The 20,712-nt window shown below is 47.2% G+C and overlaps 1 protein-coding gene across 2 annotated transcripts in view; it reads left to right on the top strand.

Annotated features, from left to right (window-relative positions):
• SASH1 (SAM and SH3 domain containing 1) overlaps positions 1-20,712 on the top strand; it is a 161,084-nt gene that overhangs the window by 122,499 nt on the left and 17,873 nt on the right. The window contains exons 1-6 of one of the 2 annotated variants that reach the window (XM_080941693.1): positions 1,352-1,377; positions 6,924-7,056; positions 11,966-12,312; positions 17,150-17,224; positions 18,475-18,618; positions 19,895-20,030. In XM_080941693.1, coding sequence (XP_080797819.1) covers positions 1,366-1,377; positions 6,924-7,056; positions 11,966-12,312; positions 17,150-17,224; positions 18,475-18,618; positions 19,895-20,030 — 847 coding nt within the window. In that variant the 5' untranslated portion in view covers positions 1,352-1,365. Of the gene's footprint in view, positions 1-1,351; positions 1,378-6,923; positions 7,057-11,965; positions 12,313-17,149; positions 17,225-18,474; positions 18,619-19,894; positions 20,031-20,712 lie in introns of those variants that run through there. The other variant, XM_080941692.1, reaches the window with a different exon arrangement.

Raw genomic sequence — 20,712 nt, forward strand, 5'->3', positions numbered from 1 at the left:
GCTTATCCTCTCTTCCCAGTGGAGAAAGGAGATCTGAACCCATTCCTGGTGAATTTCAGTGTCCTGCCTTCTAAGCTCACCCAACCTGGACCTAAACTGGAGACCCTGGGCAAAGGTCTGGGCAAAGCATGACCTTCCCCCATTTAACTGAGCCTTAGATCTCCTCCCAAAAGACCTTCTGCTGTTTTAAGGAGACAGTAGTTGGCACCCATTGGTGAGCTCTGGGCTGCCGGGTGCTTTATCTGTGTTGTGTGATAGCTTAAAAAGAGATGAACAAAGGGATGGCCACACGATGGAAGGGACAGCTTGCCATGGTTAGGGCACTCTGTGTGGTGGGGACTCGGGGACATAAATGAGTTATCCATGGAGTCACACCTCACAACTCAGAGGCCTCTTTCTTCGGTTTTTCAGCTCTGTCTTGTTTAGACGTTGTTCTGTTTAAGTAACAGCATGTGCCTGGTGCTTCCCCAGGGACCCCCTCACCCCCACCCCCAAGGAAACGAAACAGTCATCGTGTGACATAGTCCTCAGGATAGCTTGTTCTAGAATGCCTGAGAACTCAGCTACCCAGAAGTGACTGTGGAGAGACCCTTTGGGAAGACAGTTTTCCGAGCCTCAGGGAAGGGGAAATCGCCTCCTTTTATTCCTGCTAGTAAAACAGAAAGGGGGCGGGAGGGGATGAGGGAGAGAGAGAAAGTGACAAGCGAGAGAGAGAAAACCAGAATTGTGAACCAGAATCACAAGCTTCCCGATGGTAATTTCAAAATAGCCCTGGAAAGGTGTCCGCTTTCAGCCTGGGCCACGCCCTTCGGGGAGCTTTTGGAAGCCCGTCTGCAGAAGCGATCTGTTTTAGAGTTCAGTCACTCGGAAGGGTTTAGCCCCCTGTCCCGGATTCGCTCAGATTCTCGCGTTCTCTCCCTCTCTCTCTCTCTCTCCCCCTCTCTCTCTGGAATTCCATAGACAGTAATTAAGGAACTGGAGGCCAGCAGGAGGTCAGGGAGCCTTCCTCAGTGAAAACAGGGATTGTTGGCCATGCACAACACTCCCTTTTTTCCTTGTGGTGAATAGATTTGCTTAGAGCTGATGACTTATGCCTTTCTTACAAGTTACACAGTTAGCAAGCGACCGGGGACTTGGGCAGCCAGCCGGCAGAGAGAGGCTGAGTCCAGTCAGTGTCCCCGTGCTCTTCCTCAGATGTCGGGCTGTGACTGGGAGAGCCTGCCCCATCATGTAACCGCCGAGATGTTCGTGGGAGTGCCTTGGAGATCTCAGGGCTGACGGATCAAGAGTGGGGTTTTGCTCTGCGTGGGGAGGGGGAAGGGGTACCTACTGCACCTTTGCAAAACTACCCCCTACGCCTGCTCAATGCCGAAGCCGGTAAGTTCTTGAATGGTTTTGTTTTTGCTTTTTGCTCCCCCACCCCCCCACCCCCTTGGCGTGTGAAAGGAAAACTTTTCTGTTGCTTCGAGAAAAAGGCTTCTGCCTAGGAAGCAACTTTCTTGGCTTAAATTTCTCTAGATCTGCCCATCTCCTAGCTGCTTCTCTTCCTTCTACCCCTGAGCATTCCCATCCAACTCGTTCACCTGGTCACCGTATGTAACTTTGGGAGAATGCTAAATATTATTTTGAGACTATGAAAAAATAAGCAAGCATGAGCCGGAGCCGCTCTGTGAATGGTGCTGACTCTGGGCAAAGGACTTAAATCTAGACAGCATTCAGCATTGTTTGAAGTAAATCTACAATGGACTGGCTTTCTTCTCGTAACGTTTACAATGAATGCAATGACAGCGTGGCCGTAGATGTTGAAGTGTGTGTGTGTGTGTGTGTGTGTGTCTGTCCTCTTATGAACTAAGTTCAAACAAAATGGCTGTGTGATTTTTCTCAAGCAGATATATTTGCAATTGAAAAAAAAAATACTTTTCAGAAATACTTGAGTGTTATATGATGTTGTCTCACTGGGTTGGGGGGCTAAGGTGACTGAGTCTGGAGTGTTGACTATGACGGCATGGCTCCGATTTGGAGCCAGGGAGGCACTGTAACCCTGTGCTCATGGTGGTCTCGTGTGGTCCCCCTGCCCAGTATCTAATTGTTGGCTGCAAATATGGAACACCATTTATTCCGGCACATCCATTGCTACTGTGCCCACTAAACTTTTAGAAACAACTGATTCTGCACATCGTAGGACTGTTGGCTATAAGGACCCGTGAAAGATCTGTTTCAGGCTTAGGATACGCAGTGTACGCCAGCACACAAGTCTTATTGGCAGATGTGATTAATTTTGTTCCCTTTTCCCAATCATATTGCGTGAAGTTGTGTCATAAAAAGTTCTGCATGCTGGCTTCGTGGCTTTTCCCATTAGAACATCACAGATGTGTCAAAGGATGCACTTGTTCCAAGAGAAGCTGGGAAGAAAGGAGGCCCCACCCTCCTGCCCATGCCAAAGGGCCCCACAGACTCCTTAGTCAGTGCCTAGCAGCCGAAGGGCTTGCTATCTTCTTTAAAGCAGCTATAGTTCTGGGCCTTGGCTTGGTCAATTTGTTATGGTTTAAAACTGCGGAGCCGGCTGTCTGCAAGCTGATGTAATGTTGCTATGGAAACCAGAAATGAAACACTTAAGCATTCGCCACAGAATTACTACATATAGCATTAGCCAAAGTAATTAAAACCCAAGCCATATGGGTTTTCTGGCGGAAAGAAAAAATGTGCAGCAGAAAGCTTAGAAGTGAAATGTTTCTGTTTACAATGCTGCAGAGGCATTTTGCATGTCTTTTGGTGGGGGTCGCCCCTTTTTTTCCGTAGATGGTTTGGGATGGGGGCAGGAAAAGCTGACAGATTCACCTTCTTGTTTATAAGCTGATCAAACTTAAGTTTACTTTAGTAAGATGTAATAAACTCTAACTTAGAGGTGCAGGGGTACCAAGATGGGAAAAAGTGATTGAATATTTGTGAACATATGTTTTTATGTTTTGTTTTGTTTAATATGAATCTGTGTTGGTTATGAGCCTATTTCTTAGAATCATTTATATACAAAGGAGAAATCCTTTATATTCTATAAACCCCCTTTAGGTAGAAAGGTTTTTTAAAAAATATTTATAATATTTATTTTCTGTTTGTCAATGCTATCTCAAAAGCATTCACATTTTAAAATTATATACACATATTTTTAATGATACTTAATTTAAAAGATTCTCAAACTCCCTTTTTGATAGTCAATTTGAATAAAAGACATGACACATATGTACATATTATATACACATATTATATATACATATATGTCATGCTGTGTTATTTTCAGCATTTAGAATGTAACAGTTGTTGGAGAGAGAAATACACGGTGAAGAATTTATTACTCAGTTTATAAGAATTGGAGTCATTTGTGTCTTTATATGAAAACAGCTGGAGAGAATTTCCTAAAGGCAAATATGTCCCAAGTCTTTTCCCTGGGACTAAAACAGAATCCAGAAGTTGGTCCTCCCCGTCCATAATAAATGTCTCAAAGACTCACTGACAAACTCAAATCCCTCCTAGGCTGACTACAGGGGACTCTTCTAATTCAAAAGATGAGCCACACAAGCTCACACTTCTTCAGTGGACCAGCCCGCCTAGAGTCCAAAGGGCGATACCACAGAGGACGCCCTTAGTTGCCGTGGCCGGAGGTTTGTCAGTGGCCAACACTCCCAGAACCTCCACTGACTTAGAAAAAGACAAGCGCCGTCAATGGCAAGTTCTCAGGAGTTCCTGTTCCTCAAAAAGTAGGAAGACCTTGAGAAGCCAGTTAAGGAATCCAGGAAGGTCCTATGAGGGGATGAGATGTTGGCTTTCAGTCTCATGTCCTGGTGTGCCCATTTTCATTTTTTCCTGGAAAGCCCACAAAAGCACACCTTTTCTGTTTCTATGCCTGCTGTGTCTCTGTAGAAGATATTCGTGTTTCTGATATCCTACCCTACCCTACCCTACCCTACCCTCTCCTACCCTCTCCTACCCTACCCTCTCCTACCCTACCCTACCCTCTCCTACCCTACCCTACCCTCTCCTACCCTACCCTCTCCTACCCTACCCTACCCTACCCTCTCCTACCCTCTCCTACCCTACCCTCTCCTACCCTACCCTACCCTCTCCTACCCTACCCTACTCTCTCCTACCCTACCCTACCCTCTCCTATCCTACCTTACCCTCTCCTACCCTACTCTACCCTCTCCTACCCTCCCCTCCCCTCCCCTACCCTCTCCTACCCTACCCTCTCCTACCCTACCCTACCCTCTCCTACCCTACCCTCTCCTATCCTACCTTACCCTCTCCTACCCTACTCTACCCTCTCCTACCCTCCCCTCCCCTCCCCTACCCTACCCTCTCCTACCCTACCCTACCCTCTCCTACCCTACCCTACCCTCTCCTACCCTACCCTCTCCTACCCTACCCTACCCTACCCTCTCCTACCCTCTCCTACCCTACCCTCTCCTATCCTACCCTACCCTCTCCTACCCTACTCTACCTTCTCCTACCCTCCCCTCCCCTACCCTACTCTCTCCTTCCCTACCCTACCCTCTTCTTTGTACATTGTCAAAGGATGGTCCTCACCCCCTTCCCCAATATGCAAGTCACCAGCAGCCGCTACCAATGGACCAGCTATGGAGCATATTGACAAGTCATATTTTCATCTTGTAATCTAGCCTCCCATCTAAGTACAAACAGTTGATGTTTATTTCAACTTTGACTTGACTCTGGAACTTATAATGTCAAGGTTAGAAACTTAGCCTGTTTTTGTTATTCCGGGGTGGGGGCGATACGCCGAGACCTTGTGTAGTGTGAGGTTAGTTCTGTTTGAATGGCTGCTACCTGCACTGCAATGGGAAGACACACTATTTTGAAACATTCGCACGAGTTCCAGGCACGGCGACTTACTCAGGTGCTCCTGACCCAGAATGAGGGTAACCAAGTTCTCACGCCTCGGATTGGCTGCTCTGACCATTTTCTTTCCTTACCCGTCAGCAATTCAACAAAGTAAAAATGGAATTTAAACCAGATGGGATCATTTTGTATTTGGAGCACCAAAGTTTACTTCTTTCTCTTTTAACCTTGCACCTTTCAGCAAAGTGCCCCAACATCAATTGTTCAGCGTAACTTACTGCCTGTTTCCCTTACTGAAATTTGGGGGAGGGGGGTTCCTATTTTCCTTCTAGTTTGTCAAGTAGACAGTAGGCAGCATTTTTTAGAAATTTTTTAAATTTTACTTTATGTGCATTGATGTTTTGTCTGCCTGTATACATGTGTAAGGATCCCAGATGCTCTAGAACTGGGCTTACACAGTTGTGAACTCCATATGGGACCTGGGAATTGAACCCGGGTCCTCTGGAAGAGCAGTCAGTGTGCTCTTGACCACCGAGCCATCTCTCCATTTCAACAGTAGGCAACTTCATTTGTGAATCTGCAAAGCAGTATTTTCCCAGGGATTTTCGAGAAGCTGGACGCAGACAGGGAGACCAAGGACTCTTCCAGTCTGATGATTTGCTGAGGGGTTTAATCCGAGTTAATCGTCAGCGGGTAAATTGTTTGCTCACAGGAAGGAAGTACAGTGGCTCATGCTTCGATCTCTAAGGAAAATGGACCAAGTTTATCCAGAAGAGATTACTGTCTTGCACTGGGAAGGCATCTGTGTATTCCCAATGCACCATTTCTAAGTCGTCCATACTGTCTCAGCCCCTCTCCTTTTGTGCTTGTCTCTTACTTGCCTATGAAGTTGAGATCAGGGAGAGGTTTCCTTGGGGGAAAGTGCCCCCATTGGTCTCTAAATCGAGATGCCATGTTTGTTTTTGTTTTGTTGGGGGAGGGGTGGTTGAGTCATCTCCCTCCCTGTGAAATCTCACCGAGGACAAGAGGGGATACTGTTTGTCAGGATGCGCAGGATTAGCTGGACCGGTACTCTGAGGCTGAAGTGCTCCCCAAAAGGTCCAAGCACCCAGCCTGGTCCTTGGACCATGCAGGGCACTGCTCCGGTGGGAAACTTCGTTTGCATTTTCCCAGTTCCAACAGATACAGCCGGGGACCCTGCATACTGAATGTTGGACCAGACTTGGAAATGAAGCTCTCCTGTTCACAAGGAAAGGATTGTTTTTAGCCTGGGTCACTGCCTGCTATGGAGAGAGATCTCCCCCACTCCCGCCCCCTGTAATGTTTGATACTTGAGGGAAAACAGCTGGGCCGGAGCACATTTGAGTCGCTGTAAAAATGGAAGGGATGTTGGGGAATATGGGCTGTAGAGTAAGGCTGTAAAGGTCAGCTTTTTCCCTTGTCTTTTTGGAGGAATGTGGAGCTGTCCTCAACCTTGCCTCCTGAGCCCTCAGAAGGAGCTGGGGGAGGGGGGAGGACGGCTGTGATGTGGCAGGCAGTTCCAACAAATAGGAAGGAAGGTCTTTTTGGTTTTTGTTTTCATTGCTTCCCCTTTTCTGCCTGCTGGTTTTGATTTTTTTTTTTTTTTTTTTTTTTTTTTTTTTTTTTTGGTGGGGTGAGGGGGTGCTGGAAAGATTCAACAGAATTTTGGTTTGGAGAAGTGGTTGATGACCGTGTTCAACAGCAAGTCCCAGTGGGCCAGACAGAGGAGAGGCTGGCCCAGACCACAGCAGTGTATCTGGAATTACAGGGGCAACTTGGGGAGAACTCTGCTGGCCTCGGGGAGTGGGGTGATGGGTCGGACACCTCCACGGTAGTCAAGGTGTGTACTTTGCCCCTAGGATTGATTCTCGGATGTATTAGACCATCCCAGGCTATGTGTGGCTTCTATAAAACTGGTGGGTAGATTTGCTGATGTCCTAAGTTAGGCTTCCGAGCTGTGGACGTTTGGCCTTGGCTGAGAGGCCAGCTATGCCATCTGGGAGGGCACGGCTCTGGAGCAATTAAACTGATGAACTGTTCTGTTTCTTTGCCAGTCAAGAGAACAGTCGGATGATGAGACCGAGGAGTCGGTGAAGTTTAAGAGGTTACACAAGCTGGTAAACTCTACTCGAAGAGTCAGAAAGAAACTAATTAGGGTGGAAGAAATGAAGAAGCCCGGCACGGAAGGTAAAAATTTTAAAAAAAGAGAGAGAGAAGGAAAATAAGGTGTGGGACGGGGGGGGGGGGGCAGACCTCACCCTGGTTCTTTGGAAAGAAATCACGTGGGGTTAGACTTTTCAGTAGAAACAGAATATGATTTTTAAGTAGGAAATGAGTTGAATCCTGGCCCAGGCCGACAGTTGTCTCTGCGCCAGCAGGCGATGCGCAGAGCGAAGGGTCCTGGTGTCAAGTATTCTGGGCACTTAGTAATTCAAATGTGACAGAGCTGGGAAATGGCTGCAATCGGATGCTGAAGTCTGAAGGTGTGGCACACTTTAATTACCCGCTTGCGCCGCTGCACATAAACCCTCTAAGTTCTCAGCATAAACCTCCCTCTCCGAAGGGGATGAGTGTTTGTAATGCAGTGGATGTGTGCAAATCTGACACACAGTGTATCCATCTTGCAAAGCCACCTGACAGTCAAGGGACACAACATTCCTTCAGAGCCTTGGGCTGCTTGGTTCTTCCCATAAACAATCTCAGTTCTCCATTTAGAAGGGGCTTGAAGGACCTTCCTTTCTAAGGGGATCATTAAGAGCTGACTGGGAAGGTGGAGCAGTTGTGTCAAACAGAGACATCAGCCGGGGATTATTAGAACGAATAGTAACCTCTGGATTATAATCATAGTGGCTTCATTTGTGACCTGGCTCATTTTTACTTAAAGTAATTACAAACAATGTAAAAATGCACCCCCTCCTGAAAATATCAAATAAAAGCTTTAAACTCTGGAGTGTAGGGGCAGACACTATAAAACTATAAGGTTTATAATCCCGGTAATCCGGGGCTGAGAGGGGAGCTCTGTGTGCTACATAGTGACACTTAGTCTCAACTCCGCCTAGCAGTAAGATTGACACTCAGCCCCACCCACCTGTAAGATTTTCCTGTTTATAAAATGATAGTGAGTAAACTGGAAAAATACTGGACAGACAGCTTGAATAAGAAAAGCATTACTTGTTAAAATATCCCGTCAATGTTGTAAGGCATTTAAAAAATTTCAACATGTGGGATTTGGAGTGATTATTATAATGGCCTTTTGGATCCTGGTAAATAAAACCAAGCGGTATGAAAGACACCAAATTTCCTTCTATTCTTAAAGATAAGGGTTTCCTGTTATTACTGATGCTTTCTAATTCAGCTTGTTGCTGTAGAGTGATTTTAATGCTTTAGGATGAAGCTGAAGATGCTGGTAGCTGTAAAAGAATGGGGGATGGAAAAAGGGGGAGTTGGCTAGAGAAATAAGCTTAATGAATAACTTCTTAAATGTGGGCTCACCTTTTATTTGGGAGCTGCATCTGCATATGTCCCTTGGCATAGTGATTCTGTTTACAGTTGACTGTCACGTCAGTTTCTATCTGGATGCTTTAAGATCTGCCTGCTAAGCCAACGTTTCTACTGTACAGACTGTATGGAGCGTTCTTCACACAACGGCAGGTCTTCCCGAGACGTGAACACCGAGAGCCAGGTTGTCCTTTCGTAGAGAACCCTGCAGAATCCTCAGCACCCAACCCCGGGTGTGCATTGGGAAGCAAACCAAAATCAAGTTTCAGCTGTGACAGAACAGTGGGCTTGTCCACCAGTGACATTAAATGAATGTCACACTCAGTACCGAGCCAGCAGGACCTGTCCTGTGGCAGCCTTTATGCTAGAATATTTGTTTGCATCTTGATACGTCCAGATTTGCAGAATTCAAACTAGGTGTGTGCTGGGGAAGAATGGCAAAACCCCAAAAGGGGCAACTGAGGGTCAAAGGCAGGCAGTCACCTCAGATCATGTCTAAGTGTGAATTTATCTGAGTGTGAAGTGGGCCTCACAGATGGCTTTGACCTCAAGTTGCAAGGCTTGTTCTAGTGTATGATTGGCTGGGAAGCTAGGGAGCGGGTATTTACTGTCTCATCCATGTCACCAAAATGGTTGTGTGAATGTCTGTGTGCGTAGGAGCACATGAGTGCCTGCGTGTGTGTCTCTGTCCATCCTTGTGTGTGTGTGTGTGTGTGTGTGTACTCTCGTGAGTTTGAGTGTGTATAGTTCAGATTGTCTCCCTCCAATCCCCCTGTGAGCAGGCTCCAACTGACAGAAGAACTGGGAGGTGGGACAGGCTCCTTGGGTTGTGAGATGTTTCTCTTCCCCAGTGCCCTTGGGCTTACAGAGATTTGATCAAGTCACTAATGGCCTGCACGCCTTTGCCACTCCTAGGGCGAGTAACAATCCTCTATCAAGATGCATTCTGCATACTTCCCACTTCTCCCCCTTTTAATACGCCATCTCTAGAATACCCACCAGAGGCAGACACTTACTCATCTCACCAGTAAGCAGACCGAGATAGAGAAGCCAAGGAACTTCCCCATGGTCACTCAGCGGGCCAGCCGGACCTTTTCAGGGTGTCCTGCCCCCTCTGAATTCCTACCGCTTGGGAGAGTTAATTTAGAATTTACCCGGTCTTCCTTTCCTGCCTTGACTTCGCAGGTATCCCCTGACCCGGCAGCCTTAGATGGGATTAGACATGGACATTGTGTGTGCCTGTCTTCTGCCCCCCTCTGTGCTGAGTGTGGATACAGCCTCCTCCCTTCAGTGCACCAGCAGTTCTAAGCCAATAAAATGTTAGCATAAGAAGCTCCCAGTGTCTCCCAACACTCACTATAACCGGACTGGGGCATTAGCTAAAGATAAGTCGGTGTTGTGACAGAGAGAGAACCGGAAGCCCAAGGTCCTGAGCTTTGGCCGCAGACCGGAATGTGTGTAAAGTTGTATCCTACATGTGCTCCTCCAGCTGCAGCTTTCCTTAGGTATTCTGATCTCGACATTGACATAAAGCCTCCTGGGAAGCAGGTTACATAGTGTACAGGGGTGGAGTGGGGGGCTCCCCTGGCTCACTACACCTGCAGAGCGAAGCTGTTCCTCTTGATCAGAAGAGGGCAGGAGAAAAGCTCTGTATTTAGGGAGCTCAGGTCGGGGCTGGGCTTCTGGGCTGCCTCTCAGACAAGGACCGTGAAGGTCAGTGGTACACGGGGCCTGCTCACAAAGGCTGACAAAGCATCCTTGGAGACATTTTTCTATTCCCCCCAGAGCTCCTATCCAGGGTAAGGCTGCACATGTCAGGAACATGTGTGTCCCAGCTAGCGTCTCACGGCTGTCTCCAAAACACTCCAGAAGACGTGCCACTCCACTGATGAGTGACAGCTACTCAGAGAAGTGGGCGGTGCCCATCAGGCCTCCACGGATCCTTTCGGGACTGTGTCGCTTAGACTTTCCGTGAATCTGCTCCACCTGGTGGGCTTAACGTAGCCATATTCACTCAGCTGGGATGCCTCTGCCACTAGGCTGGGCCTCCTGTCTTAACCCAGTTGCTTCTTTGTGGAAGCAGGGAATAGTCCTTAGAAGTTGCTAATTCACTTGGGGAAACATAAGTGCTATTGGCCTCCACACCTATCAGGAATCTGGAGGAGAAAGCAGAAACTTGCTCTCGCATTTGGGTACTGACTATGGTCTGGCTAAATCCTGTCCAACCCCGGACCTTGCTTTAGACTTCCCCAGAAGATCCTCAGACAGCTCTTTGGCGAACTCATTTCGATTTCTCCTTCTTCACTTTCTCTTCCTTGCCTCTCATTTCTGCACATGAATGTGGAACTGGTCTTAGGTAGGATCTCACGCCCCAATTCTTCCATTAACTAACAGCCATCGATTAGAAAAGGTAGCCATTTTTAGAATCTTCTAGAAACGGGTGCCATTTTTATCACCCTCCCCTCTTCCTTCCTCCCTGACACGTAGCTATCCCCTGTCCCAGCTAGTGCGTACAGTGCTCTCCTGTCCTGGGGAGCTTTGTATTTTTTTTTTCTCTATGACTGTTCAGCTGGTAGAAATCTGCAAGGCTCCAATGTTTCCTTATAATTAAGGGATGCAGCCAGTTGGGCTCTACACCCACAGCTTGACCTAATTCCTCCCTCACATCTGTTCACATAACACATGCAGAAAAGAACTTGGCTCTCCTGCCAGCACATCCAGGCCTTTCCACTAGGCTCCAGAGGCCTTGGCTCGATACCTGGCCCCAGAGAGAGCTTCAAGGCCTGGAAGCCTGAACCCAAGCGGAACACTTAGTGAGCTGCCTGCGTGTCAGGGCCCTTAAATGCCCTTGCCGTTCCCTTCGGGGCTGGGTGGAATCACTCAGTTCCCCTGGCTTTTTTTTTTTTTTGTATTTGGCCAGTCAACTGGAGAACATTTGTCAGTCACATTTGCAAGTATAACCCTTTATGGTGTTTTCCCCACCCAAACTCTCTTGGAGATTTAATCACTTAAATGGCATATGCACCAATAAAAAAAAATCATTGTCTGCCACACGGCATTCATCACGCTCCAACTATAAAAGCTGACATGAAGAAGGCCTTTTCGAGATGGGGAAGACTGGGTTCTGTGCTTACAAAGCCTTACACATGTTAAAAGCTAGATAAATCCCACACCCACCCCCATCTTTTAGCTATATCCCCATTTGGATTGTGGTTTGGTTAGGCTGGCCTTGACTCTGTTTATCGGGGGATGACATTGGACTCTACCTCCACCGCCCAAGCGCTGGGCTTAGAACCATGAACAGGAACCACCAGTAAGCTTTTATTTTGTATCTCTTTAGTTGGCTGGGTTGATCTTGCACTTGACATTTGGGGTTACAGACCAGTGCCACCAGGCCCGGCATCTCACAAATGTGTAAGGTTAAGCTTTCTTGAGACAATACATCGTGGTTTGATTGCCTTATGATTACATGTGCATTGACATGTAAATCATGTTTATGTAGGGCGACCAGTACCATTGACCATGTGAGATGACATGTTTTACAGATATAGGCAAAGGTGTATGGGACGTTCACTACCTCGTGTTGGTTCCCTTCCAGGTGGAGAGGAACATGTGTTCGAGAATACCCCAGTCCAAGATGAAAGATCCGCGCTCTACTCTGGAGTGCACAAAAAGCCATTTTTCTATGATGGCTCTCCTGAGAAACCCCCAGAAGATGACGCAGACTCTCTCACCCCGTCGCCTTCATCTAGCAGCCTGGATACCTGGGGAGCTGGCCGGAAGTTGGTCAAAACCTTCAGCAAAGGAGAGAGCCGGGGCCTCATTAAGCCCCCTAAGAAGATGGGGACATTCTTCTCCTATCCAGAAGAAGAGAAGGCGCAGAAAGTGTCCCGCTCCCTCACAGAGGGGGAAATGAAGAAAGGTCTTGGGTCTCTGAGTCACGGGGTAAGTACCGATGGCGTTTTCTTCTATGACAACCATCGGCGTAGGCACCACTTTCTGGTGTCCCTGGAGGAGGTTCAGAGTATCCGTAAGCAAATCCGCTTGAAGAAAACGGATACTAATTACTCCTGTTCCAGAACTTTCCTCTGCCAGCGTCCCTCCAGAAAAGGAGTAAATGGGACCACGTGTGACCTGCTGCCCCGGCCGAAGCCCAAGGGGGGCGGCGGCTGCGGCTTCCCAGGCAGGCGGGGCCGAGGGCGCACCTCGGTCAGCGAGTTCAATATCACCTACGTGGTGGAGCGGAGCCTCTACAGCCACCTGAACCTGACCCAGCTCGTGCGTCCTGCCTCGGACAGGGCGCTGAGCAAGGCCGAGAAGCAGGACCTGAGGCGCTGCTTGCTGCAGGAGGATGAGGAGGCAAAGAGGAAGTGGGCTGCCACAGTGGACCGCTGTACTAAAAGGGTTCTCTTGAGAATCCACCAGAAGTCTGTGAGTCTCCAGGATGGTCATGACGAAAGGCCTTGTCATTTCCGTGATGTGTGGTCAAACGCTATGGCTTCTCTTCTCGCAAAGCTGCAGCTCGTCCCTTCAGCTCATCCATCCCTCAGTCATCCTCCGATCTCTCACCCGCCTTTCTGTAGCCTCTTTCTTACTTCCATCCGCCCTCTGGCCAACTGAAGCCGGTTGATATTTTTAACCGAATCCAAACCTTGAAGTTGATCTTTCAGGGTGTGAGGGGTTGGGGGGCGGGGTGGCCTTTGGCTAGCTTCTGGAACTGGCTGTCTTCACACCCAGCCATCTTGTCACTTGACCCCAAAGAAGCTGTCTCGAACCAGAAGGGCATTAAATCCTAGAAATAATAGATGCCTGCTCTTTCCATGACTAAAGACAGTAGGCACAAACTGGTGGACAGTCTGCCATCACTGCCCTCAAGTACATCTCTTTAAGGAGCAGGGCTAGCCAGGAAGTCCTTACATCTAAGGTGGGGGGCAGCGGGGAATCTCTTAAAGCCCCATTGATTTAACTAAACCAATCCAATATGTTAACTTTTTTACATAGAGGGCTCGGCACGTAGACATGCCCTCGGCTGCCACACAGATCGCTCGTTTCGTGGATTTGTGGTTTCCGGTTTTCATTTTGAGGGACCAGGGAAGCCCCGCTTGCTTAGCTTTTCCCGTCTTTCAGAGAGTAACTTAGTTTGACCTTGAAAGTATGGATATTCCCCCTGGATTCCCACCTAACTTGGAGTTTGCACAATGGCCTATGTAAAAGAGGACAGAGCGAGACGGGGTTGGCATTGCTGTACCCTGGCACCTTGCTTAATCCCCCGGGGCTGCTGGCCCAGAGCCCCTTTGAACGAGCTGAAAGAACCTGGGGAGGAGAAGGGGCTTCCACGGTCTCTTTTCCCAGGGTTCCTTCGCACTCATGAATAGGATGCTCTTGTCCAGAACTGTGTAACTGTAATTTAAATTCATGCAACCGAGTTCTTGCTTTTGTGAAAACGAAGACGGATTGGCCACCGCCATTCTTCAAGTGGCCTCCCCTGGTTCTCAGAGGAGCTGCGGGCCTTTCCTTTCGCTCTGGGGTTTTGAAAATATTCCCATGTGTGTTGACTTCCGTCCTAGATTTTACTTTCTGTCTTTTCCCATCCTTGTGAGCCTTGCGACACTTCTTAAAATTCTTTTTTCATGCTACCGGTCTGTTGAGAAAACGTTACGTCTGTCTCTTTCTGTATCCCAGCAACGGTGTTTTGATTTATTTTTTTCCCTCTGGTTTGCATTGTTTTGTTTTAATATCAGAATATTCCTCGTCACCCTTTTATTCGGGCTCTGGCGTGCTCTGGCCTCCATACCTTTTGTAAAACACTGGGTTAGGTGTCAGGGTTGAGCCAGGTCCATCTGCCAGCTGGCCTCCGAACATCAGCGCCACCCACTCTCGATGGCACTGTGAGCTGGAGCCCGGACCGGGCAGTTTTAACACCCGCTCAATAACGCGTTCATGGCTCAATTAGAAATCTGTGCCTAGCCGCCCTTGTGAGTACAGTTATGATTAGAGAAAAATCATTTTCTCATTACTTGGAAAACATAGGCTAAAGTTGATGTTTTAAGAGTAGAAAGCGGCGGGCATTTTTGATTGGCTGTCTTATTTTGTGCTGGGCATGAACCCATGGCCTCATGCATGCTGAGTAAGTGCTCTACCACTGGGCTACACGCTCTTCTTTGTTTTGTCTTTCACTTACAAAGCTCCTTTCCATTCTCTTCGTCTTCCTTCGCTTCCTCCCCCAAAGTGCACAGTTTGCTTTAATCTTCGACCTGGATCTTTTTGTCCTTCAGAGATGCCATACTTGCTTGACCAAAACCTCCGGGAAATGAGAACGCTTCAAGTTCACTGGGGAACAGTCACGTGTCTTGCTTTTAATTTTTATTCATTCAAGTTTTTTTTTTTTTTCGTTTGTTTGTTTGTTCGTTTGTTTAGGGACACAGACTTGCATGATGTCTTGGAATCTTGTCCCTTTTCAATTCAGTCCCCACGCCAAACCTGTTCTCAGTGCATGCTCATCCCATGACTCTCTCTCCTCATCCCAAGCATCAGTCAGAGGTTTTTATACAAGTGATGAATGGGCAAAAAAAAAAAAAAAAAAAAAAAGTTTTTTTCTTGAGCTTCCTTGATATAGATCACCAGAGTTCAAAGTTTTTTTTTTCTTTTTCTTTTCTTTGTTCTTTTTAAAAAATCAGTTTTTCCTCCTGAAGGAGTGTATGCTCCTTTAAGAACTGGCGTTCTCAGGAGAGGTGAGAGCTCCCCCTGCTCGGTACCCCCCCCCCCCACCGCTGACTGGAAAGGACCTGCCTCGGATCTCTCAGCATACAACTTGGAGAGAGCTTCTAGCTGACGATTCTGAACCGTCCGTCGTTCTTCAAGGCCTTTATTGTAGGGCATGAATGCATACAGCAGGCCCACGAGAACCTTACACGGCTCCTAATTTCTTACAGTCACCCTGTCCACATAAATTCCTTGTGCATTATTTCATGCGCGTCAGAGGAAGGCCTGCTGGGCCCCAGTGTTATAGGAGATGTTGTCATTTAGAGCATGAACGTGCAGAAGCCATGCAGAGATCGGACATCGGGGCGCCACCCTGCGTCACGGTAAAGGGACTGGAGCAAAGTCCCTGCCTTTGCAAAACTTGAGAAAGTGAAGTTGGCACCATATGAGGAAAAGTTAATGTTGAAAATTTGCCTTGAGGGGAGGTTTATATATATTCTTTCCCAGTTAGGTGAGCTATATTAGTTTTCTATAGGGAAGTCTTTCTCATTTTATAGCTGCTGACATTGAGCTACCTTGCGCTGAAAAGGGAGTAAGTTGGGTTATTGAAAGCAACAGTGTCCAGAGAGGTGGGTGGCACCAAATCCCTTTTCTGTTCCTCCCATGTACCACCAGGGCCACCTCCCTGTGTGGCCTGTCCCTGAAAGCTCCTGTTGTGTACTGAACTCCCAGATTATAAAGCCCAGAACAGAAGTCCAGCCCCTCGTTTGCACGTTTGTGGTCTTGACCAAGCCTACTAATCAAGATGAGCTTCCAGCCTCTCGGCAGAACCAAAAACAAGACATAGGAGAATAGACGAATCTCCAGGGTGTCTGCTTCTATAAGCAGCCGTGAGCTGTGGTCCAATATGTGGCGTGAATAGTATCTCAGTGCAGAACCATAAGGTCAGAGAGTTTTAATCCTTGAGCTGTGGTCACACAGCAAGGAAGTAGCCGAACCAGAAGTTGTATCTCTGTGCAAGGTTAAGACCCTGCTCATTTTCCTCCCAGACTGTGTCTACTTTCTTGAGTCAGTACGTTAGTATATGTCTAAAGTATATCTAGTCGAAAGAAGCAGGGGTCAAGTATATAGTCTGCTTTTCTGGTCATCGCTCCCGTTTTGTGGCTGTCGTTACGGTCTCTGAGCAGCAGGTCAAACAAAGCATCCGAGCCCAAATTTGCCATTCAGGTTTTCTTCCCGATGCATTTACAGTGTTACTTACAACAGAAACTAAAGCTCTTTGGAGAAAGAAAACCAGCATGGGCATCAAATGATCTTTCTTTTAGTTTCTAGAAAAAAAAACAAAACAAAACCAAAAAAAAACCCCAAACAAACAAACAAAAAACCCAAGAGAAAACAGATACAAGTCTCAAAAGCAGAAAAAAAATGCAAAAAAATATAGTTTCACAAATTTTGAAAAGCAACTTAAAAAGTACAGTTAACTTCTCATCCATTTTTACCACAGTGGTTAATTTCTCGCTGAGAGCCCAGTGTGTGGTCAGTGATGGACACTCAGTCACCCCCTCCCCATTCCCACCACCTCTACCCCGTAGATGTGACGTCACCACTATGAGAAAAGGGATTATAAGTAATCAAGATTAGCAGTTAGATGGGAAAGTTATCTACGTTTTTGTCCAGGGTTAGTGGGGACCCCTGGTGCCTGTAAACATACCCCCCACCCTTGTGTTTTTAAAACTAAACAAGACAAAAATAATTCAGAAAGGCCCATTGAGCACAGGACTCTCTAGATCCTGGAGAGCCAAGGGGGCCTTCCTGCACTCCATTTATGAGGGTTAATTTATTTATTTTTCTTAGAGTCCCTGGTTTTGCATATTAAGGGACTTTCAGATCCCTTGCGACCTGTGCAAACACCAAATAAGAAAGGTCTCATGTTTCTCCTCCTCATGTGTCATGCCCTACATCCATCCTGTATATGTATGTGTGACTCAGAGGTGCTTTGCATCGGGGACACGTGTTGGGGTGTCTGTGGCCGCTATGGGAGCGTAACTGGCGTTTTTCCACCCTCCCCCTTGTTCCGCAGCGAACTTGCAGTTTTGGTGGATTCGACCTGACAAACCGTTCTCTGCATGTTGGCAGTAACAACTCTGACCCCATGGTAAGTAGGCCACAGAGAAAAGCAGCGGGCGCGGAACTGCAGCCCCTGGATGCTGATGGGCACAGCCCCCCACCCCTTAATATCTTGGAGACTTGATTCAGGCTTTGCTCAGTGGTTCCAAACTGTGTTTGTGCCTGTGTGTGTGTGGGAAGGGGCTGTTGTTCCCAATCTTGAAGACAGTCTCTCATTCCCCATGGGGTGGCTGATGACCACCTGTATCCCCCATCTCCTCAGAGGATCTTTAGTTTTCATCTCAGTTGCCCATGAAGGGTATGGTCTGAGGGAAGCCTGTAATGTGGGCATCACTGATCAATCTTCTTACAGGATCTTGCGGAGGCCACAGGAGCCTACAATAAGTGTAGTGGTCTCCTGTGAGCGCCCCTGAAACAAGCCCAGTTTTCTCAGTGACAGAGCAAATCGGGGCCTCATAAACCAAGTTTAATGTCTCCTCAGACACGCTTAAGGGTCATGGTCAAGGGCCCGAACACTATGGTAGTGTTTAAAGTTCCCTAAAATTCAGGCCCCAAAGGAACAGCTTTTCGGGGTTTTGCTTGTCCCTTGAATGTTCTGCTGAGAAACTAACACGTGAAGAGTTTGTGCTTTGTAGCTCTCATAATCTCATGTCAAAATACACATCTGTGAGGCATGGAGTGTTGCAGAATTCCCTGCATGTCTTAAGCTGTTTTATGTCGGCGTCAAACCTTGTCAGCCAATGATTTTACGTTTTCAGTCTTTAAAAACACAGAGTCCCCCTCCACCCAATCCTGTCTTCAGAAGGTTTGTTTTTTAATGCAAACTAGAATGGGAGGTGGCCATGGCTTGTTCAGAGAAGCAAGTTACAGTCTTATGAGTCGGCCATACTGGGTAGTTCTGTGAGGCTTGATGGTGACAGGTCAGTTTGGACCCCTTCCTTCACCCCCAACTGCTGAGGTTACCTGAACACTGGCGGCTCTAGATCCTCACTGACAAAATGCAGCCCCTCCAGTGTTTATAAATGGTGCGCGGGGGGGGGGGCATAATTGGAGAAGCACACACTGAGATTAAATAAAGTAGAAAGTGCCCCAAGCCCCAGTGTAAACAGGCAAACAAAATACTTCTCGGTAGATTTTAATTCCTAATCGCAAAGATAAATAAAGCCTTTGCCCTTATTCACATGAAGCTCCCAGGGAATGCTAATATTTTACATTAATGGAATTGGTTCGTAGCCTGATCTCCTAGGGCTAATGGCGTTTTTACACTCCGTGTTGCAGAGTAAAGAGGGAGACTTTGTGTACAAAGAAGTCATCAAATCGCCAACTGCCTCCCGCATCTCTCTCGGGAAGAAGGTGAAGTCAGTGAAAGAGACCATGAGGAAGAGGATGTCTAAAAAATACAGCAACCCAGTCTCAGAGCAGGTATGTGGCCATCTTGCCAAGACCACGTTCTTGCTGAGGTTGGACCAGCCAGATTTTCAAATGGCATTCTGAGTGTGTGTTCCCTGGCATTAACCGACTGCTAGACCAGGGCTATATTTGCGTAGACAAAGCAGGTAGTTCCAGAAGCACTCATGAAGCAGTTAGGGCTTTTCAGACTATAAAGCACAGGCCCCAGGTATCAGGGACATTTCTGGCCGCTACATCAAAATGCAGGACAAAGTCACCTGAAGGAAGGGAGAGAGGGTTTGTTGTATCTCACATCTTCAAGATACGGTAGCATCATGGCAGGCAGGTAGTGGCTGGAATCAGCTGGTCATTCTGTACACAGGCAGGAAGGACAGACCGAGATGTATACTCAGCCTCCTCTCTCCTTTATATGCAGCCCAGGACCCCATACTGTTGGATATGTTGTTCTGGATGTATGCAGCAGGTCTGAAGAGGGCTTTTACACAGTTCTTTCAGACTACTAGATCCCATTAGTCATGCGGGCTGACATGTGGAGGAGAGGGGAGGCTGTCTCATTTATTACTGGGATTATATGTCTTCCTTAGGATAGCGTGAAGCTGATGTCTCACCCCTGGTTCTATAGAAAACAGCCTTTGTCATTAGAAACATGTCCAGTCTCTGTGTTTATTGTACATATGGAAGGAAAGGGACTTGAAGGTCTAAACTTTGAGATAGTTTTGACCTTTGGTTTCAGAACCTCCTCCTCTGACATACTCTGATATAAGCTGAGAGCCTGCTTGAAATCGATAAGGAATGTTGTTGCTCCAGCTTGTCAATAAAACCAGCTGGGACCGCAGGCATTTTTGCTCAGCTGCTGCCCCCTGGTGGCCAAACACCAGCATCTTCCTTTTTCAGTCACTCAACAATTTCTACGAATAGAAACACCCTTGGAGTTAATTAACTGCCCTCTGATTGTACTTCTAAATATTACCTTAAGAGTAGATTGAATTTGACTACATTTGAGTCCCGGCTTGTTCCTAAGCCTTTAGCTGTTTTTATATATTATATATTATAAACAGTTTTGCTAGAAAATTTAAGAATACCTGTTTGAACCTGAAGAACAATTTGGAGCTACTTAGTAAGTAGTACTAAGGGCTACATATTTAGATATAAACAAAGATTTAGGCTTAAAGGGAGAATATTGCATGTAAACATCAATTTGACTGGTAAAATTGAGGACCAAATCACCAACTTTTACAAAGCACCACGTTTCTGCCCAGAAAACTCAATTCTACTGAAACTGTTTCAGGACTCGGGGCTCGATGGAATGCCCGGCTCTCCCCCCTCAGTAAAGCCCGACTCTGAACACGTGGACAAGCCTAAGCTCAAAGCTGGGGGCTCGGTAGAAAGCCTTCGGAGTTCTCTGAGTGGTCAGAGTTCAATGAGTAAGTATGGTTTGTAATGTTTCATGGCTTCCTTTTGAAGTTACAGTCAGACGTTCATTTGAGCCTCAAAGCACATTAAAGATGAATACAGCCCAAGCACTTGCCCTCAGAGGGATAACATATCATATCATATCATAACATATCATTTCATATCATGTTTCTTCAACCGTGGTGGGAAGAGAGCCATGTTTAATATTGATGGTTGAAAATAGAAAATTTATCTCTGAGGAAGGACCTAGAGAAGAAGCCAAAGGTCAAACATGCATGAAGACGGTCAACAAAATACAGGGGTCTGGGCAATAGAGAGGAATCCTAAATGTCCCTGATGGCAAATATGACTAAGACCAAAAGACACCTGGTGTTGGCTGAACAAGGAGGGGGAGGGGGATGTGTAAATTCAGAACTTTACGTTTTCTCTCTCTCAGGCAAGCACTTCACATCTAGGGTTGTTTCCTCCTCTGTAACAGGAAGGAGAAATGGTGTACTCCAAGCGAGGTGCTGTATGCTATAAACAAAGGCCAGGGCAGCATACAGCAGCATCCTCCCCTGGGGAGTCTCCCGTGTGCCACGGACAGGATGCTAGGAGACCCCAGTCGAGTTGGGAACTTGATTAAGACAACAGAAGGCTGGCTGTGGCCACACATAGGCCTGGCTGTGGTCCTGTCAGAATGCTGTGGCTCAC

The sequence above is a fragment of the Micromys minutus genome, assembly GCF_963924665.1.
Source record: "Micromys minutus genome assembly, chromosome: 30".
Lineage (NCBI taxonomy): Eukaryota > Metazoa > Chordata > Mammalia > Rodentia > Muridae > Micromys > Micromys minutus.